This window comes from Rhinopithecus roxellana, chromosome 1 (genome assembly GCF_007565055.1).
Source record: "Rhinopithecus roxellana isolate Shanxi Qingling chromosome 1, ASM756505v1, whole genome shotgun sequence".
Classification (NCBI taxonomy): domain Eukaryota; kingdom Metazoa; phylum Chordata; class Mammalia; order Primates; family Cercopithecidae; genus Rhinopithecus; species Rhinopithecus roxellana.
The window spans coordinates 193706214-193724236 of record NC_044549.1 but is presented as its reverse complement, the minus strand read 5'-3'; the positions used below and the strand labels follow the sequence as shown (position 1 = coordinate 193724236).

General features: G+C 44.1%; 1 protein-coding gene, 1 long non-coding RNA gene and 1 other non-coding gene across 4 annotated transcripts in view; 1 reads left to right on the top strand and 2 right to left on the bottom strand.

Moving 5' to 3' along the window:
- The window catches only part of MYRIP (myosin VIIA and Rab interacting protein), a 407166-nt gene that overhangs the window by 19671 nt on the left and 369472 nt on the right, over positions 1–18023 (bottom strand). For both annotated transcript variants that reach the window (XM_010360033.2, XM_030935142.1), the window contains exon 12: positions 5948–6142. In XM_010360033.2, the coding sequence (XP_010358335.1) occupies positions 5948–6142 (195 nt within the window). The remainder of the gene's footprint in view (positions 1–5947; positions 6143–18023) is intronic.
- Positions 1–18023, top strand: part of LOC104659872 — a 126814-nt gene that overhangs the window by 62987 nt on the left and 45804 nt on the right. The gene's annotated exons all lie outside the window — the stretch shown is intronic.
- On the bottom strand, positions 1262–1394 carry LOC115892181. The gene has a single exon (XR_004052065.1). It is a non-coding gene; the product is annotated as a small nucleolar RNA SNORA64/SNORA10 family (small nucleolar RNA).

Here is an 18023-nt window from a genome sequence, read left to right as displayed (position 1 = left end):
TGCATTCAGTGGCTCTCGGTTCAACAAGGCTTTCTCAAAGTGGTTCAAGGCATAAGAATAGGTGTTTCCTTAATCACTTATTTGTGATTAAATTCTCTAGAATAAAGAGTGTTAAACAGATTTCTTTACTGCAGATCTTCCGAGAGGCTTTAATGTGCTAGTATGTATCTCAATTTTCCTAGAAAGAGTATGCAAGCTTCCAAGACTTATTTGACCTTAGAGCATCTTGTTGGACTTGACTTCCATGAAATATACTTTAGGGGACTAATGTGTTTCTTTCCTTGCACTCTGAGGGCAGAGAACCACCTGAGTAACCATGATCATCTCCACAAGTTCTAGTGCCACATCCTCTTTAGTGCTGTGATGGTTGTAGGAGAGCTTTGGGAAAGAGGACCAACATCCTCTGCATGGACCTGGATTCAGTGGCAGACCTGGGCTCCCTGTAGTGCAGGTCTACTGTGTCTGCTGCCACTGGTTGTATACTCCATGGGCAATGAGGGGTGGAGCTAAAAGGGAAGTTGGGTTTGCCCTCCACTCCCTCTGAGGCTGGGGATTATGGGTTACTTACAACCCTGCATACATCCTCAAGGTGGCAGTCCTACTATTCACACCACAGGTCTGAGAATGCTCATGCTAGTCATTCTCTGTTGACCTTCTAGGTCCATTTTCTATCCTTCTTTGTCCTGCTCTGTTTCCTGGGAGGCTGACCTATTTGGACTTCATCACCAGGGCTTCCTGGCTGTCTGGGATGGGTTTGGTCAGTGGAGATACCACTGTCTGGGACTGGTAATAGCTTCCTTTTATTGCTACTATTCCACCCTCAGCATCCCATAACCTTGCCCACACCTGAGTTGACAGCCCCTTCATGAAATTCTCCTCTTCCAGCTACACCCCAACAGGTACAGCAGAGCTCTTCACAGCAAGAGTTTAAAATACCTAGAGACCAAGGCATTCAGCCCAAGGAACTGAGCCCCCATTGCATGCTGCTGTGGAGGCTGGGATTAGTCCTAGGTTGTTTATGCCTTTAGGGGAGACAAGAGCTGATTTCACAGCACTAATGCCAGATAGCAGGTGAGGATTGTCAAAGCTGAGAGACAAGATAATTCTTAAATACCCATGCCCTCTGCTAATTAAGGGGGTTAAGGCAGTTTATGAAAACAGGAGATTGGATATGCAAATACCAATGTTTCTTTATCTTATGTAGCTCTGAAACCTTCAGAAGTATTTTTCTTTTTTTTTCTTTTTTCCCGTTTTGCTCAGGACCCGTTGTGTCCCTCAAGGAAAGAGATGTCACAGTAAAGATAATCTGAGGTCCTGGGGAGATCCTTTCTCTTCCTCCCCATTACAAAAGCCACACAGGCGAAGCTAGTGTAACTGGGCAGAACTGTGAGTCTTCAGAGGTATTTTTAAAGGTGAACATTCTCAACCAAATGTTCTTTTTCTCCCCCCGAGTCCTGTCCTGCGGTAACCAATGTTCAGAAAGCAAGAATAGTGTCACCGTTTCTATTTCTGACAGTCCCTAGGTTCCCTAGCACAAAGGAGGACAGCAGAGGAGTGCAGGACTGTTCTTTATTCTGAAGACCAACAAAAGTCATGGTTTAATGAGATCAGCTGCGCCCAGAGGACAGTTGAAGAACCACCCTGGCTTCTCCCACTGCTCAGCTGAATTCCATCCGGGAGCAGCAGAGCAAGGCAATGCGCCCGTGGCTCTGTGATCTGTTGAATTAAAGAGACGAAGAAGAGGCATCCTTTCCCTGACTCAAAAGCCCATGAATTCAAAAGAATATAGATGGGGTTTCTTCTGAGGTTAAATTTAAAAAGCTGAAGGATGGGGAAAGGGAAGGAGGAGGAAGAAGGCAGTTAACTCTTTGGGAACAGGAGAGGCATGAGGGGTACAGAACAGGGAAGCAGTCACCTACAGACTGGGCCTGCCAGCCTTGGTCCCTGCTGGGGCTTCTGACATCTTCAGTCTGTGAGTAAGTGGACATATTTTAAATCAAAACTGTTAACCCAAAGGGAAAAAAAAAAACATAACTTACAATTAAAGGATCTTACAAGATGAAAACTCCAATAAGGCCATTGCATTCTTTTCAACATGCTCCTTGGAGGTAAAAATAAAAGGGCAGGATATCTTTGTTTTAAGTGTGCTATGAAAACTGACCATTTTCATTTAAACTGGATATTTCACACACTGTTTTTCTGATACCATACTTTGTGAAAAATACATTCGTTTGCTAGTGAACCATGTCTTTAACCTTTTCAATTCTGTGTGTCCAGGATCAGGGCCATCTCAGGACTCAGCTATGTTAGAGACATATTTAAAGAACAGAGACCCTGTGCATGAGAAGTCAAGCAGTTCTTTTTAAAAGGGGTTTCATTCCTCTGGTGTAGTCATACATCAGCTAAACATTCACCAAGTGCTTCCTCTGTGTCAGGCTCTGGGTGGTGGACTGGGGTTAGGCTACAGAAATAAAAGGTGGTAAACCCTGTTCTGTAGGAATTTATATATCTCGTTCCCAATCTGGGGGTGATTTTGCCCTGCCCCAAACCCCTAACATTTGACAATGCCTAGAGACATTTTTGACTGTCACACTGGGAGGGTGCTGCTGCTGGCAGTTAGTGGGTATAGACCAGGGGTGCGGCCAAGTATCCTGTGCACAGGACAGCCCCCACACGAAGAATTGCCTAATCCAAATGTCAATAGTGCCAGCCTAATGGGAGATGGATGAGTGAACAGAAAAGATGGAAAGTGTGAAAAGTGATCAGACAGATACATGCATAGGTTTTATGGGAGCCCAAAGGGAGAGAGTCTTCAACTTTTAAAGTGAAACAAGCATATATATATGTAATTTTATTCATAGAGATGGGATCTCACCATATTGACCAGGCTGGCCTCAAACTCCTGGCCTCAAGCAATCCTCCCATCTTGGCCTCCCAAAGTGCTGGGATTACAGGCGTGAGCCACCACACCCAGCCTGCATTTAAAAATTTTTTATTTCTTATTGTTTCAACTTTTATCAAAAAATACTTCAGGCTGGGCACGATGGCTCATGTCTGTAATCCCAGCATGTGGGAGGCCAAGGCAGGAGGATCACTGGAGGTCAGGAGTTTGGGACCAGTCTGGGCAACATTGCAAGACCCCATTTCTGCTTTAAAAAAAAAACCACTCTCTAATAACAATTCCTGATTCCTGGGAACAGCATTCATTAGAGCACCTCAAAAGCACAGTTGACTCTGCAGGAGCTGGCATTACCTAACTTGATTTGATATCAACTTCATGGCGAGAGCCACGCCAACTACTGATGGTGACTACAGCTTGAGTGTTAATGTCCAAATTTCTCAGTGTCACCCTTGGTCTGGAGTACTGGAAAATTCTTATCCTCAGCTATTTCCTGAAATACCCAGTGATCATGAATATTTACCTGTAAAAATTTATTACACTGTTTATTTCATCACAAATCAGAAGGACTGAAAAATCCATTACTAGCAAATATACCTATTAGGCCAAACCAAACATACAACTCCTCAAGGGGCAGTGAGAGCTTTCCTGAACTCTAAAGTCATCAGTCACACCCACCTGTCCTCCAGGCCAAGTGCCTCTTACTTGACAGCCAAGAATTTTTCTTCTCTTTGAATGGAAGGGGGAAATTACAAAGTCCTTTAACCTAAACATAGTCATGCTTTGCTAAACAATGAGGATATATTTTTAGAAATGCAAAATTGTGTGAACATCATAGAGTGTACTTACGCAAACCTAGATGGTATAACCTCCTACACACCTAGCCTATTGCTCCTAGGCTACCACATGTTACTGTACTGAATACTGTAGGCAATTGTAACACCATGGTAATTATTTGTGTATCTAAACATAGAAAAGGTACAGTAAAAATATAGCATTATAATCTTATGGGACCACCACTGTTGTATATGTGATCCGCCATTGACCAAAACCTTATTATACGGCACATGACTATAATTATATTTGGGAATACCTTTTAGAAGAACAAACTAAATGGAATTGAATCTGAAGAAAGGTAAATGTAAGCACTGTTTTCTCCTCCCTCCCCCAAGTACATCGATTTTGCCTTCAGAGATGTACAAGTTTCCACAGGGAACCAGCTGACTTGGCTGATGGTCTTTAACCCTTCTAAATGTTGAAACAGATTGTAAGCACCTTCGCCTTCATCCCCTTCCCGCTTTCCAGACATCTGGTAGATCTCACCTCCTTTCCCTGTGACCCTGACTCTGAGGCATGGCTTCCTTCAGGCAGAAAAGGACCTGGCACCAGGGAAAGCCCAGCTACCTAAGTCAGGATCCTCAGAAGAAGCAACAAGTAAACACAGGATGAAAGAGGCAGATGAGTCTTCTGGGCCACTCTGCCTACACTTCTGTAAAAATGGATGATTTTTCAATAAAGCAAAATCACCAATAGGACTTGTTTTATTTCCTTTCTTTCTCAAGTGTCTTTCTCTTGAAAGCAGCAAATGCATACTTGTTCCAGGATGAGAGAAAGAGCTAAGAGTGTGTGTTATTAAAGTTGGAACCACTTTTAACAACCCATTCTTTAGTGAATTTTAATGGGATCATTTTAGGAGTTGGCTGATGACATGCCTTTCAAATACTAATAAGAATAGCCAACATTTATGTGGACTTTTTTGCAAGCATTATGCTAAATGTTTTATTTCCAAAGAAGAAATGTAATTTTGAATATAGTTGATGTTAGGCATTTTCCTCTTGATTGGCAGATCCACTAGCAGTGGTTGGTTAGCATCCTTATTGGGGAGCATAGGAATTGGGGAGGGGGAAATGATGGTAGTCTGAGGTCTAAATATGGTCAGAAGGTGATACAGTAGAGTCTTACTCAGTTCCCAGAGTGCTTGGACAATTTTGGAGTGGAGTGTGATAGGCTCAGAAGAAAGACAGTGGGCTTCTTGTTGCTAATGGCACAGGGAGACTTGGGTGATTCATTGGAAACATAAATTACATATGATTGTGTTGGTATCTTTTTTTTTTTTTTTTTTTTTTTTTGAGACAGGGTCTCACTCTGTTGCCCAGGCTGGAGTGCAGTGGCACCATCTTGGCTCACTGCAACCTTCGCCTCCTGGGTTCAAGCGATTCTCTTGGGTCAGCCTCCCAAGTAGCTGGGATTACAGGCGCCTGCCACGACACCCAGCTAATTTTTGTATTTTTGTAGAGACGGGGTTTCACCATGTTGGCCAGGCTGGTCTCAAACTCCCGACCTCAAGTAATCCGCCTGCCTCAGCCTCCCAAAGTGCTGGGATTACAGGCATGAGCCACAGCGCCTGACCAGATTGTGTTGGTATCTTAAATTAGAGAAGCAGAGAAGACCAGTTGTAGTAATTTCAGTTCTTTTGGCAACCACTTCATCCCCTGTAGCGGCACTGGCAATACTCCCACCTGGATCCCCTTGGATCTCTTTTATAGTTTCTCTATAATCCTCTCCCTGCCCACCAAGCTTTTATTCCTAGCAGCCCATATCTATACAGGGGACTGCCTTTGGGCTACTAGAGACACTGCCTGCATGCAAAGAGACTGAAGTGCCTGCTGGTTGTAAGAAGGGTCAGTTCTTTTGCCCTAGGTCAGGACAACTCTGAGGTGCAACTTCTACTCCAGAGCTCTCTGCAGGATCAAGCTGAAGCTCCTCTTTGTGTAAGATCATGTCCTTGCTTGGATTCTTCCCTTTCCCTTACTTTCCCCATTCCCTTACCAGCTTCCCTTGGGAGCATTCCCTAATAAGTCACATGCACACAAATCCTCATCTCAGGGTCTGCTTCTGGGGAATCCAACCTAAGGTCCTTCCTGAGAATGTATTTGCTATGGTGGTAGTGGTGTGTGTATCCTTGCACTCTTCATGATAAGCTACAACTTCATCAGCTTCTTCTTCACACACATTCACCCTAGACAGGGCACCTCCACACCCCCTTACATTTTCTTCCAGGGAAGTCAGCTGCTCATCCAGTCTCACTTGGTCTGTCCCACGAGGAAACGTCCCCTTCTGTCTGTCAGGAGGGACTTGTGGGGACTCCCAGGGCCCTGTAGATCCTGCTATCAACTCCTCTGTAGCATTGATGACTTTCAGGACTTCTGTGGAGATGTTGCAGAGAGAAACAGCAGAAAACTTCTGTTTGGTCCGATAACAGAAGGGGACAGAAGACAAGAACAGCACATTAACAATGACACAGAAATTCTATGTTATCATGACACTCATCATCATGAGGTTGATTCTGTAATTCCACACACAAACACCAATGTGTCGAAGAATGAGATTAAACTAGACACAGCAGAAGAGAACTGAGGGGAGGCCTGATTTGACTTTGCCTAGTTTCTGTGACTCATAATAAAATATTTCAGATTCTTGGGGAGGGAAGGAGGAAGGAGTGCTAGAGTGGAAGCTGTATGTCCTCTGCCCACTGCTGGTAGTTTAATATCTCTTACCTTATTTGCTGAATAATAATATACTTCATCAGCAAAACTTCAATCTCAGACTGAAGTGTGGTCCAGGGTAGCTTTCTGGACTGGCATTTAAGAGACCTGGGCTCCAGTTCTGGCTCTAAATTCACCCAGTTATGGGACCTTGGCCAAGTTATTTCTCATTTTTGGAACTCATTTTTGTCATTTGTACAATGAGGGTACTAGAAAGAATTTCTCTATAGTTTCTTGATAGACAGTGTATTAGCTCACACACCTATTTTCAAGCCCATTCTCTCTTGCTTTCTTCTACCACGGGGTGAACAGGAAAATACTCAATTTTCCTGCTTCCCTTGCAGCTAGGTGTAGTCATGTGATACATTTTTAACTAGTGAGTCCACAGGGAAAGCCTGAGGAGTTTCTAGATAAGCTTTTGTTTTCCTAATCAGGGGAATTGGTGCATCTAATGTTCCTCTCTTCCTCCCCACTTGTTTCTGCCTTAAACATAGACATGCAGCTTATGAGCCAGCAGAATTGAAGAAGAATGCCAAACCTCCAAGTGAGATGGGGCAGAAAGACTGAAGGAGCTTGGACTCAGAGAGCACTGGATTGGGTGAACCACTGGGAGTCATCACCTGCCTCTGAATATCATGTTATGTGAAAAAAAGATCCCCTATCTGTTGAAGCCACTGTTGGCCAGGTTTTCTGTTATCTGTGGCTGAATGTATTCCTGACTGACACAGGTCACTTCCAGCTTTTACATTCAAGGTTCAAAATTACAATCAATCTGGATTTGGGCCAACGTCATTAATGGAGCAGAGGCACATCAATCCCAAAGAATTATCTGCATTTTGGGTTCATCTGAACATATAGCATCATGCAATAAGCTGGAGATCACTGTTGTTTGGCAGTCATGGTTTCCATCTACAAACAATTTTGTTTATCTCATCATATCATTTGTAAATTAGAAGTTGAATACTGCTCACAGGCATATTTCGTGTGACCAGTACAATGTTTGGTAAGATATGCCTTTCTAAGGTACCTATCTGACCCATATAATCTTGACCAAAATATTAATGATAGCTATGACTTGATTTTGCAAAATTTGTTCCTCTGAGTGGATTCTATTTTAGGTTTTGTCTCACTAGAGAAGGTTTCCATTGGCCCTCCCACTTTACTAGAGAAGCAAAGGGGCTAGGTGACAAATTAGTGGCTGAGTCTATAGTCCAGAAGCTGACTCTGGGCCTCTACACTGAGGCACATGATCTCACACCTGTCAAGCCATTCTGGGGTGAGGACACATGTGTCAGAGGGCTCCTCTTTAGCCTTAGCCTGTCTATTCCACAATAGCTGCTTGACTGACCCAATAGCCATGTTTCTGTTGGTTCAGGGGGCTTTGCTACATACCAGAAAGGTAGGGTCTGGGGTCCCAGGGGAATGAGATAGAGGAAAGGTGATGCAGACCCACCGGAATAAGGGTAATGTCCAAGAGAACAGCCAGAGCCAACTCTTCACCTTAGGAAAAATGTGCAGAGGATATTCCCCACTTTTCAGGATCCTGTAGCTTGGTGTGGCAGATTTTAGGGACAAATTGGGCTCAAAATAATTTTGGCAAGAACCAGCTACCACTGCTTAAGCCTGTTTCAGAAAGGGCAACATTGTATGCATGAAAGCGGATTTGTTACCCTTTTATTAGGAATAAAACGTGTTTAGAAAGATTGCCCCTTATTTGGTAGACACAGTGCCTTTGTAGATCTTTTGAAAAGAAAGATATATGACCAAGGGATTCAGAAAAAAAAGTTAGACCATAGCATGAGGGAGGGGAAAGCAAAAATTTACACAAATTTCCAAACAGCACAGGGCATTAAAGGTCCAAGGTATTAATGGAAAGGACTTAAGAGATGCTTAAACAGAAAGAGTGATCTGTATCCTGGACTTCAACTGAACATACAATCAAAAGGGTAAGTTGGCCGTCAATACTGTTTGACCATCATTGTTTTATTCCATCTATAAACAGCCTTATTTATTCAGTCATGAGAGTTGTAAGCTTGAAGGCAAATATTACCCATGCTTTTTGGCCTAGAATACCTCCTGTGAGATATGCACTTCCCAGTTCTCTGTACCACCCCCCACCCCTCCCACCCCCCAGTTCATTCTACATCTTTATTGGGACCCTGTGGTGTGCCAGCTCTGTTGCAGTTGCTGGGATAAAGCAGTGAACAAGAGGGATGCAGTTCCTGCCCTCATGGCATACCTTTGGCCCTACCCCATCCACTTGTCACATTGACTTACTGTCTTGGCCCCTGAATGCATTTGCATTTTCCCTTAAGTCAGAGTGAGGAGTCCCAGGCAACTGGTCTGAGGAGAGCACCACAGCTTCACCTGGAACACCTGAGGTCTGCTTAAAGACCTGGACCATTTCAGAAGGGAACTAGCTTCCAGCTGGCAGAAGTGACAGATCGGGCCGGGCGTGGGGGCTCATGCCTGTAATCCCAGCACTTTGGGAGGCTGAGGCAGGTGGATCACCTGAGGTCAGGAGTTTGAGACCAGCCTGGCCAACATGGTGAAACCCTGTCTATTAAAAATGCAAAGATTAGCCAGGCGTGGTGGCGGGCACCTGTAATCCCAGCTCCCTGGGAGGCTGTGGCAGAAGAATTGCTTGAACCTGGGAGATGGAGGTTGGAGTGAGCTGAGACCCGCCATTGCACTCCAGCCTGGGCAACAAGAGTGAAATTCTGTCTCAAAAAAAAAAAAAAAAAGAAGTGACTGAACAAAAATATGAAAACTGGAAAAGATCTCTTCATTGGTTGGTGTCCTTATTTTGCTCTCCACTGGGAAATGTGAACTGGAATCCACAGCAATTTCCCACCTGTAGGGAATCAAGTGTTTCTTGTCTGTTCCTTAGGAATGGGCTGTTTGCTTGGACCTGGGGGTGGGTATGGACCATGTACCTACTGGAAGTTGAGATAACTTGGATTTCAATAGCTATATGACAGGGTCAGGGCACCTAACCTCCCTGTTCCTTATTGTGCTCACTGGCCAGTGAAAGATCAGCTTTCCTACCAGGCTAACACTGACTTGTAATGTAAATGTCCTGTTTCCTGCCCAGTCTAGAGAAAAGTGAAAAGCACCTCCTACAACTATGTTAAAAAAGTTATATTTAGCACTGGATGGGGGTTGATCAGATGAAAAGCTGGTGGAGATTCAGAGGTGGCTGACAGGGAGCCCTGTATGTGGGAGAAATGAAAAGCTAAAGGATCCTACCTATTTCTACTGCTTGCAGCCCCAGAGGGATGAGCTGAATGGCACAAATTGCGAGTTGAGAGCCCAGACAGAGCATGCCATTGCGGTAGCTGACTTTCTCCAGATATTAATCTGGAGATAAAATATGGGTTTTATGGTAGCAAATGAGGGAGGAGTGAAAGCATGGAGAGAGTCAGCTGACACAATGGGAGGCTTTGCAGAACAGGGAGGTGGGTCTGAAGACACTTGCAGCTAAGGGACCCACAGACGATGGAATGAAAATGGCTGGTAAACCCTTGTAACAAAATTCAACCTTCTAGTGAGCAAAGAAATGCAAATTAAATAACACATTTATTAGGTGCCAGATACATGTACAATTCTTTTTTTTTAAATGCCAACTGTATGCCAGTATGCCTTAGTGCAGGTAGCATGTGTTGAACTTTGAGCTGTTGACCTCACCGTAAGATGTGGATCTGTGCTCTGAGGCAGCCATGCTCTTGGTGTCCTGCTGACTGATGCTCACCTCTGAGAGCCCAAGTGTCCACTTCTAGGGTTCACTCTGTGTTACAGCCCCATGCAGAACACCAAATCTATAATGTCAGCTTCACAACCACCGGGGCTGAAACAGTCTGCCACTTGGGGCACAGAAAGTGAGGAGAAGCACACTGGTGTTGCAAGCCCACCACAGAGCCATGAGGGCAGAGGAACAGGAAGGTAAGATCTGACTCCTCTCAACCTGAGATGGAGTTTCCTCAATTGCTCATTAACGAGGTAGTGAAACTGCTGTCAACCTCCATGAAAACTCGGGCTCCCAGCTCAACTCACAAATGACACAGTGCTGAAGCAGGCCTTTATGACAGTCATTTACCATGCCAAGGTTGCAACCCCGCCTCAGTGGCTGTTTCAGTGGTCCCAATAAAGATGACCAATTGTGCGATTCATCCCAACTGTATCGTGTCTTTCCTCTAGGGAATGTAAGCAGAGTAAGACTGTTTTGTTTTTTTTTTTTTGTCTGAGGACCCAAATACACTTTACCTTAGCAGTCTCTGTTTTGTGCTTATATGCTTTCTCTCCATATAAAAATGTGTTGCTATAAACACATTTCTACTCTATGTACTCTTCCCTATCAACTGTTTTTCAAAGACATGGAGAATGCAAGGTGTTGCCAGGGGAGATCTGCGCCTGTAGAATTCTAAAGGAGAAAATATTTTCGTCTAAACATTAGATATATCTGCTCGTTAGCAATCTTTGTAAATTCTCCTGAGATTTTTCCCAGTGTCATCATTCATATCTAAGCTTTGTGTTGCACAGAAAAATGCAAATTCATTTCAAGCTGGAATAATCAGGGATGCTCTTTACCAGAATATCTTACTCTTGTGAATGAGTGAGCAGCAAGAGTGTGTTCTAATAATCAGATGTCTGGCTTCGTGGAGAGATACCACTTTGGAATTAAAGAGGGGGCATTCCAGCCCTGGAATGTGTGTGTCTGTGTGTCTGTCTCAGCTGAGTTCAGAGAGTCAGCTTCTGGCTGTGTGTGATGACCTGGCCTGTGCCACAGGTCCTGGGTATCTATTTATGTGACTTGATATAAGTCTTGATATATTGTAAGGTGGGCAGAAAGGCTTTCAGGATAAAAGGATGTGTACATGTGCCTGGAGCGGAAGAGAGATTTTCCTAGCTCCACCTCAGGGGCTGTTCTGACACCTATAACAAGAACAAGAGCAAAAAGGCAAAAAAGGCAGAAGCTGAAGGGACACTGGCACTCACACTTTTGAGAGAGAGGGAAGCATACAGTATGATCCAGGTTCATGGTCAGCCAAGAAACGGGCAGTGGCGATGGGACTGCCACTTTAGGGTCTTGTGAAGGGCCTCCTTACCCTTTAAGGATAGCAGGCGCCTGACCTAGGGCCCATCATTCCTTTAGGGGTCCATGAAAATATTTTAATTTCTTTTAAAATTAAAAGAAAAAGAATGAATCTTTGCACCAGGAACATGTTTTGATATATATTAGTATATTTATGCCAATACAGTTGTAAAATATGATTTTTAAATGTGTTTTATGGAGGAACAGGCCCATAAAGGCACAAGTGCTTGGTCCCAGCAAAGCCACACACTGGCCCTTGTCTCACTGATCTGGAGCCCCTCTGTGAGAAGGCACCTGGGCAGGACCTGGCTCCCATGGTGGTGGGGCAACTGTGGCCTGGTGAGGCCTGTCCCTCAGGGCTCTGCCAGCTCCAGACATCCATGGGGGCCCTGAGTGGGCTCCTCCAAGAGGGCTGTACATGAATACATGGCAGACCCCTCCTCTAAGACTCCCCAAAATAACAGAGGGAGACAATCGGGGGTGCTGTGGTCTCCTACTGCGGACTTACCCTAATGAAACTTCCTCGTTTGCACATGAGGCTGGGTGAATTCAGCTTACACTGTCCGTGGGACTTTGGGCAAATACTTAACCCCTCTGTGCCTCCATTGTAAAATGGATATAACATCATCTAGCTCAAGAGGCTTTCAAGAAGATTAAATTAGATGGCATGTGTCAGGTGTCCGCCCAGTGTCTGGGTCGAGAGTTGTGCGCCCCTCCTCAAGCACCTCCCACCTGCTCTGCAGGCCCGCTTCCTGGCTGGAGGTGGGCACACTGCTGGTGAATGCCTGGTGGTTTAGCTGCCTCTCATTATGTACTGCAGTCTTGAAACATTTTTCTTTGACTATTTCATATTTCAAAGAGTACCTTTTACCATTATTCCAAAAGGTTAAAGTTTGCTGCTCTTTCTTGTTTTTTCTTTTGCCAAGTAATAATATTTTAAAAAGAAAAAAGCTGGTATAATCTATTATTGCCTACCACTACCATTTCATAAAGATGGGATCATACCACCAAAAAGGGAATAATAATATCAGAATACAGAATAGTCTAAGAAATCAGAGTAAGCAACCTAACACTGGCGTGCGCGTGTGCGCGCGCACACACACACACACACACACACAGTGAGCAAGAGACAGACAGCGAGAGCAAGAGAGAGCGAGTGAGAGAGAGAGAGAGAGAGAGAGAGAGAGAGAAAGAGAGAGAGAGAGAGAGAATGTTCATTTCCATCATTCTGTTGTTTCCCAGTTTTTCATTCTGTTGTTTTCCCTTTACTGGGAGCAGACCGAACCATACATACTGACATGCAATGAAAACAAGGTATGTTATGGCCTTGAGGGGACCCTGAAAAAACTAGGCCCTCAAACATCATCAATGACTCCCTCCCATCACTAACTTAATTCCTTCTGGAAACATCCACTCTATGCCAAGGCACTGCATTGGGCCCTGCAGGGAATGCAGAAACAAGTAAGCCATGGTCCCTACCCTCAGAGAGCGGAGGAGGAAGCAGTCAGGAGACAACAGCAGTTAGCAGAAGGTAAGACCCGTCCTGCACTGTGAGCAACAGGCTGCAGACCTGCAGAGGGAACAACCAGGTCCTGCTAGCACGTTACTTTGGGGCAAGGTCTGGAAGCACAAAAAAAGCTGCTGAGTCAATGGCACTGCAGCCCAGGGCAGGCTGTGGGAGACAGGTGGGAAAAGAGAGGCAGGTGGGAGGTCTTACAGTGCCCTGAATGCCAGCCTCAGGAGTCTGGAGTTTGTACTGCTGGCAATGAGGTGCCACTGCAGGTTCTTGCTGCTGCTAACAGTAACTCACTGAGCACTGTGTGCCAGGCTCTGGGATAAGTGCATCATTTGCCTTGCCTCATTTAACCCTCCTCACCACCCTAGGATGTGGGTACTATGATCACTCCATCTGATAGATGAAGAACTGAGGCTTAAGAGAGGTGACGAGGTTTTCAAGGAGCCAGGATTTGTATTCGGGTCTGCCTGGTTTTAAAGCCCAGGCTTTTAACATGCTGGCAGGAGAGACCTGCACTTCAGAAAGGTAATTCTGACTGCCACACGAAGAGCAGATTTAGGGCTGGGGAGAACTGGAGGCAGAAAGTAAGTGTAGGAAAGAATAACTGCAGCTCCAATCAAAGGTCGCAAGGACCTGAGGTGGGGCAGCCACAGGAGGGATAAAAGCATAAAAGGTGCAATATTCTGGAAAGAGCTGAGAGAACGTGGTGGCTGCAGTGAAGAAGAGGGAGCTGGCAAGGTGCTGCTGTGCTTTCCAGCTGGGTGATCCGGAAGAAACTGACGCATTAAAGATTTAAATACCAGGAGGGAAGGAAGGGTTCGTTAGGTTATTGAAATAAAGTAAAATACAACATTTCAGAGCTCCTTTTCTCACACAATCATGAAAGTGGGTGATTACCAAATGCCCAAGTGGAATAGCACCTGAGTCATTTGTTCAATTTTTCTTTTAAATTCATTATTTTTGGTGTCAAGTTTCCTGAGGGGAGGGGTGAAGGGCTAGTACAGTCTTCATAATTGGCTGTAGTACAATCAAGAAGTTGGTGACAGTATGGGGCCCTCCAGTCCTCCTTTCAGCCCTGTGACTTACGAACGTTCCTTAGGGGGAGCTATTAGGGGACAGTGGACATCCAGGTAACAGGAAACATTAACAGGGTCATCTAAAGACATGTTTGAGCACAAAGGGGTGAAGAGAGGAATTACAGGGAGAGGTGAAAGGCCTTTTAGCAGTTCAAGTTGCATAAAATAAATATGTATCCATGCCTTCTCCCCTTGCTGAATGTTGTTCCTGAGAGACTCTTTGGTGGGGAAGAGAAGAAGCAAGGAGGGAAGCACCTCATAGTTAATGTGCGTCCATCCTGTGCCAGGTTGACTCTAGGCTTCTCATTACTTTATTTAACCCTGATAGCATGGTTGATATTTTAATCCCATCTTTAGAGACAAGGAAACTGTGGCTCAGTGAAGAAGATGTGGAGCTGGGACTTGAGCCCAGATAGTGGTTTCCCAAACCCATGCTCTTCCCCATTTGTCACACCAGCACTTCTTCCATGTGCATAATTCCCTGGACACAGTGGACTGTGGGAAGTGATGGTAAAACAGAATCTGAGTGCACAACCAAATCAGTGAACAACAGGTCAGGAAGAGAAGGGTCTAATGACGGAGTCCTTGGGTCATTCTACAGCCTCTACCAACTGACACCAACCAGAATAAGTGCATTGATTTGGAAAGCCAAAGACCAAGCCACACCACAGAGCTGGAGATCTGTCCAGCACAAGTGCCCATTCTGAGGCTTCCAGAGCCCACCTAGAACTGAGCTGTCAATGACCATGAGTGAGGAAGGACGTGCTCTATAAGAAAACCTGTTCCAAGTTTAATCCAGACGCCCAGTCCACTCATCACTCCTCTGTCTCGTATTACATATGCTGTCTTGGCTTTATGAAATGCTTCCATCAAACTACCAGAACAAGCAAGAAAGTGTCCAAATGCCTTGATTTCATGTATTTTTCTCCTTTTCAATGGTAGGAAAGAAACTCCATATGTCCTTCTAAATATTTGACAGAAATCTGCTAGAAAAATTCAATGCTAATATATTTCAGTTCTCATGAAACATAAGGCACTCCGGCAATGCCGCTAACACCCGTCAAAATACATTCTCCATGAACAGACTCACGTCCCTGAAGAGTGACTTGATGCAAGAGGGTGGTACAGAGTTGTGGAAAGAAATTGGAACATGAACTTAATAAATTAGCATATGTAATGCACCGAAACATTTACACATAACAGAGATTAGAGGAGAACTGACCTCTAGGAAGGTTTGGGTTCTTAAGTCATCCAGGTCTTGATGGCCAAGGCCACTATGAAAGAAATATTTTCCTTTTTTCATGGTGACTAAGAAATAAATTTTAAAAGTATAGTATTTGTAGTTTAGTTCCAATGATCTCTATGTTTCCCTGAGGTCATTTTCTTGTTCTTCTTTGGTGGCGCCTATTTTGTCTGATGCTGGCCATATCAGGGCCTGGCAAGGGAAACAAAGGGGGGAAATGGGGCCATCACCTTTGACCAAACCTACTCTAGCAGGTGTAAAGCAGGCAGGAGGAGTTCCTTTCTTGGCCTAAGAGCCATTGATCTTTTTTTTTTTTTTTTGCTTTTTTATATTGACTGTTCCTCAGACAATAGTTCTTAATATTGATTACAAACATTTCTAATGACTGGTGGTAATCAGGGCATGTGCTTGGCTCTGAAGAAGTCCAGTGAGACCTGAAATCACTTTCCACATTTGCTTGGAAAGAAGGTGACACATGGCAGCCAAGGTGATCTTCATAATGTAAGGTCCTGCTTGTCACTTGTCCACTTCAACCTTTCCAGGTGCTTTCTACCTCACCAGAATATAAACTGAAGCTTTCTGCATGGCCCACCTGGCCCTGCTTGCTCTAGCCCCTGCCGTCACCGCTCTCGCCGCTTTTCCCTTGGCCACATTGCTCCAGCTGTCCCTTGGACTTGTCATTTTCTGTCCCTTGGACTTGTCAAGGTCATCTTCACCTTAGGGACTTGCATGTGTTCCTCTGCCTGGAAAGCCCTTCCTTTAGATCTTTTTCCTGCTTGCCATTTGGGTCTCAGTTCAAGACCCTTGGTCAGAGTTCATGACTATCCAGGACTCTGACCTCTGCCCTACGTCATCTTCTTAGCACTTATCACTATTGTGCATCTTCCCTTTCGTGTGTCTACATGTTTACCACTGTCTCCTCCAACAGAAGGTAAGTTCCAGGAGTGCAGGGAGCTTTTTTCTCTTGTCCATACTGCATTGCAGCTCCTCGAATAGCTCAGTAATTGTTGAAGAAGTGGGGTATGAGCAGGGATTCAAACTCCAGAGCTTGGGCTACCACCTCTCACAAGAGAATTTCAACATCTCTCTGTCTCCTTTTAAATGTTGTCTCTTATCTATCGCTAGGCCTGCAAACGAGGAGGGTCCATTCATACCTTCCTTGGGGTGAAAATTAAGAACCTGTCTTTTCTTACATCCCTATTCCCCTCCCAAAAGAACAAGCTAACAATTGTCCAAACACCATTTATTAAAAAGCTGTCCTTTTTTGACCTAGTGTGGAAAGTGAGTGGGAATCGCGAGATTAATGGTGAGTTAAATTTAATATATTTTAGGCTGTTCTTCTGGACTATTCTGTTACATCTTGTACTAGTAGCTCACAAATTTAATTACTGTACCTTTAAAACATATAATATCTTAATAAATGGATCCTCTTCACACCTCTTTTATTTTTTCTAAACATTTCTAAACTATTTTTGACTGCTTATTCTATCAGATGGTTTTGATTTTTAGACTCTTTGAAAAGTTAAAAGATATCTGGCTCAGATTTTGATTTGCATTGCATTAAACCTCTAACCTAATTTTGGAAGAATTCGTCTTTACACCATCTTTCTTCCAGTAAACTGCTAGATTTCTTGGAGATCTGCAGTTTTAACTTTTTAAGTTTTAACTTCACATTTTTTGCTCTTATTATGGATGGAGTTAGTTTCCATTCTATGCCCCATCCCCTCAATGGTTTGAAATTCATATGTAGATTTTAGTTCAGGGAACGTTAATGGCTAAGCTACAAACCTCTGAAATGGGAAGTTCCGCCGTAAATCTCAGAAACGCTTGAACCATACTGTGTAATTATGCCAAATGATGTGGATTTATGAATAGATCTGGTAGGAATAGATACTTTCTTTGAATAAAATGAATTTTTATTTTGCATTTAATTGTGTCCAAGATTGCTATATTCTTGTACAGGTTCTTTATACATCAGGTAAATGTTCATGATCTGACCTCATCTATGCTTTCAGTGCTGCCTGGGACTTCCAATATTTCTCCACATTGTTTTCTTTACATTTGATGCAGTAGCTATTTTAAACCCTCTCTACAATGTTGAACCTCCAATTCCACTATCCCTTAACTTTTAGAAAACAAATTTGCCTCAGAAAGACAGATGGCGAGAGGGGTGGGGGGTAGGGGAGAGAGAGGTAATAAACATATGGAATATAAAACCTCCTCAACTTCCTGACATGAAATTTACCCACTTAATTGTGAGGTAGGAGGCTGGGCTCAGACACTGGACCAAATTGAGGACTAGTTAAAACAGGGCCAGGATAGAAGCAGCTTTCCATAAGACACCCCACCAGTGTGCTATGTCAGTTTACCACTGCCATGGCAACACCCGGAGCTTACCACCCCTTTTCATAGCAACAACCTGACACATTACCACCTTCATCTTATAGATTTCTTCATAAACTGCCCCTTAACTTTTATGTAATTAAAAGTATAATTACTATATTTATGTAAATATGACTGCAGAAGTGCCTCTGAGCTGCTATTCTGGGCACACTGCCTATGGGGTAGCCCTGCTCTGTAAGGAGCGGTACCGCTGCTGCTGGTATATACTGCCGCTTCAATTATAGTTTCTGTTTAGCATCCTCCACTCAC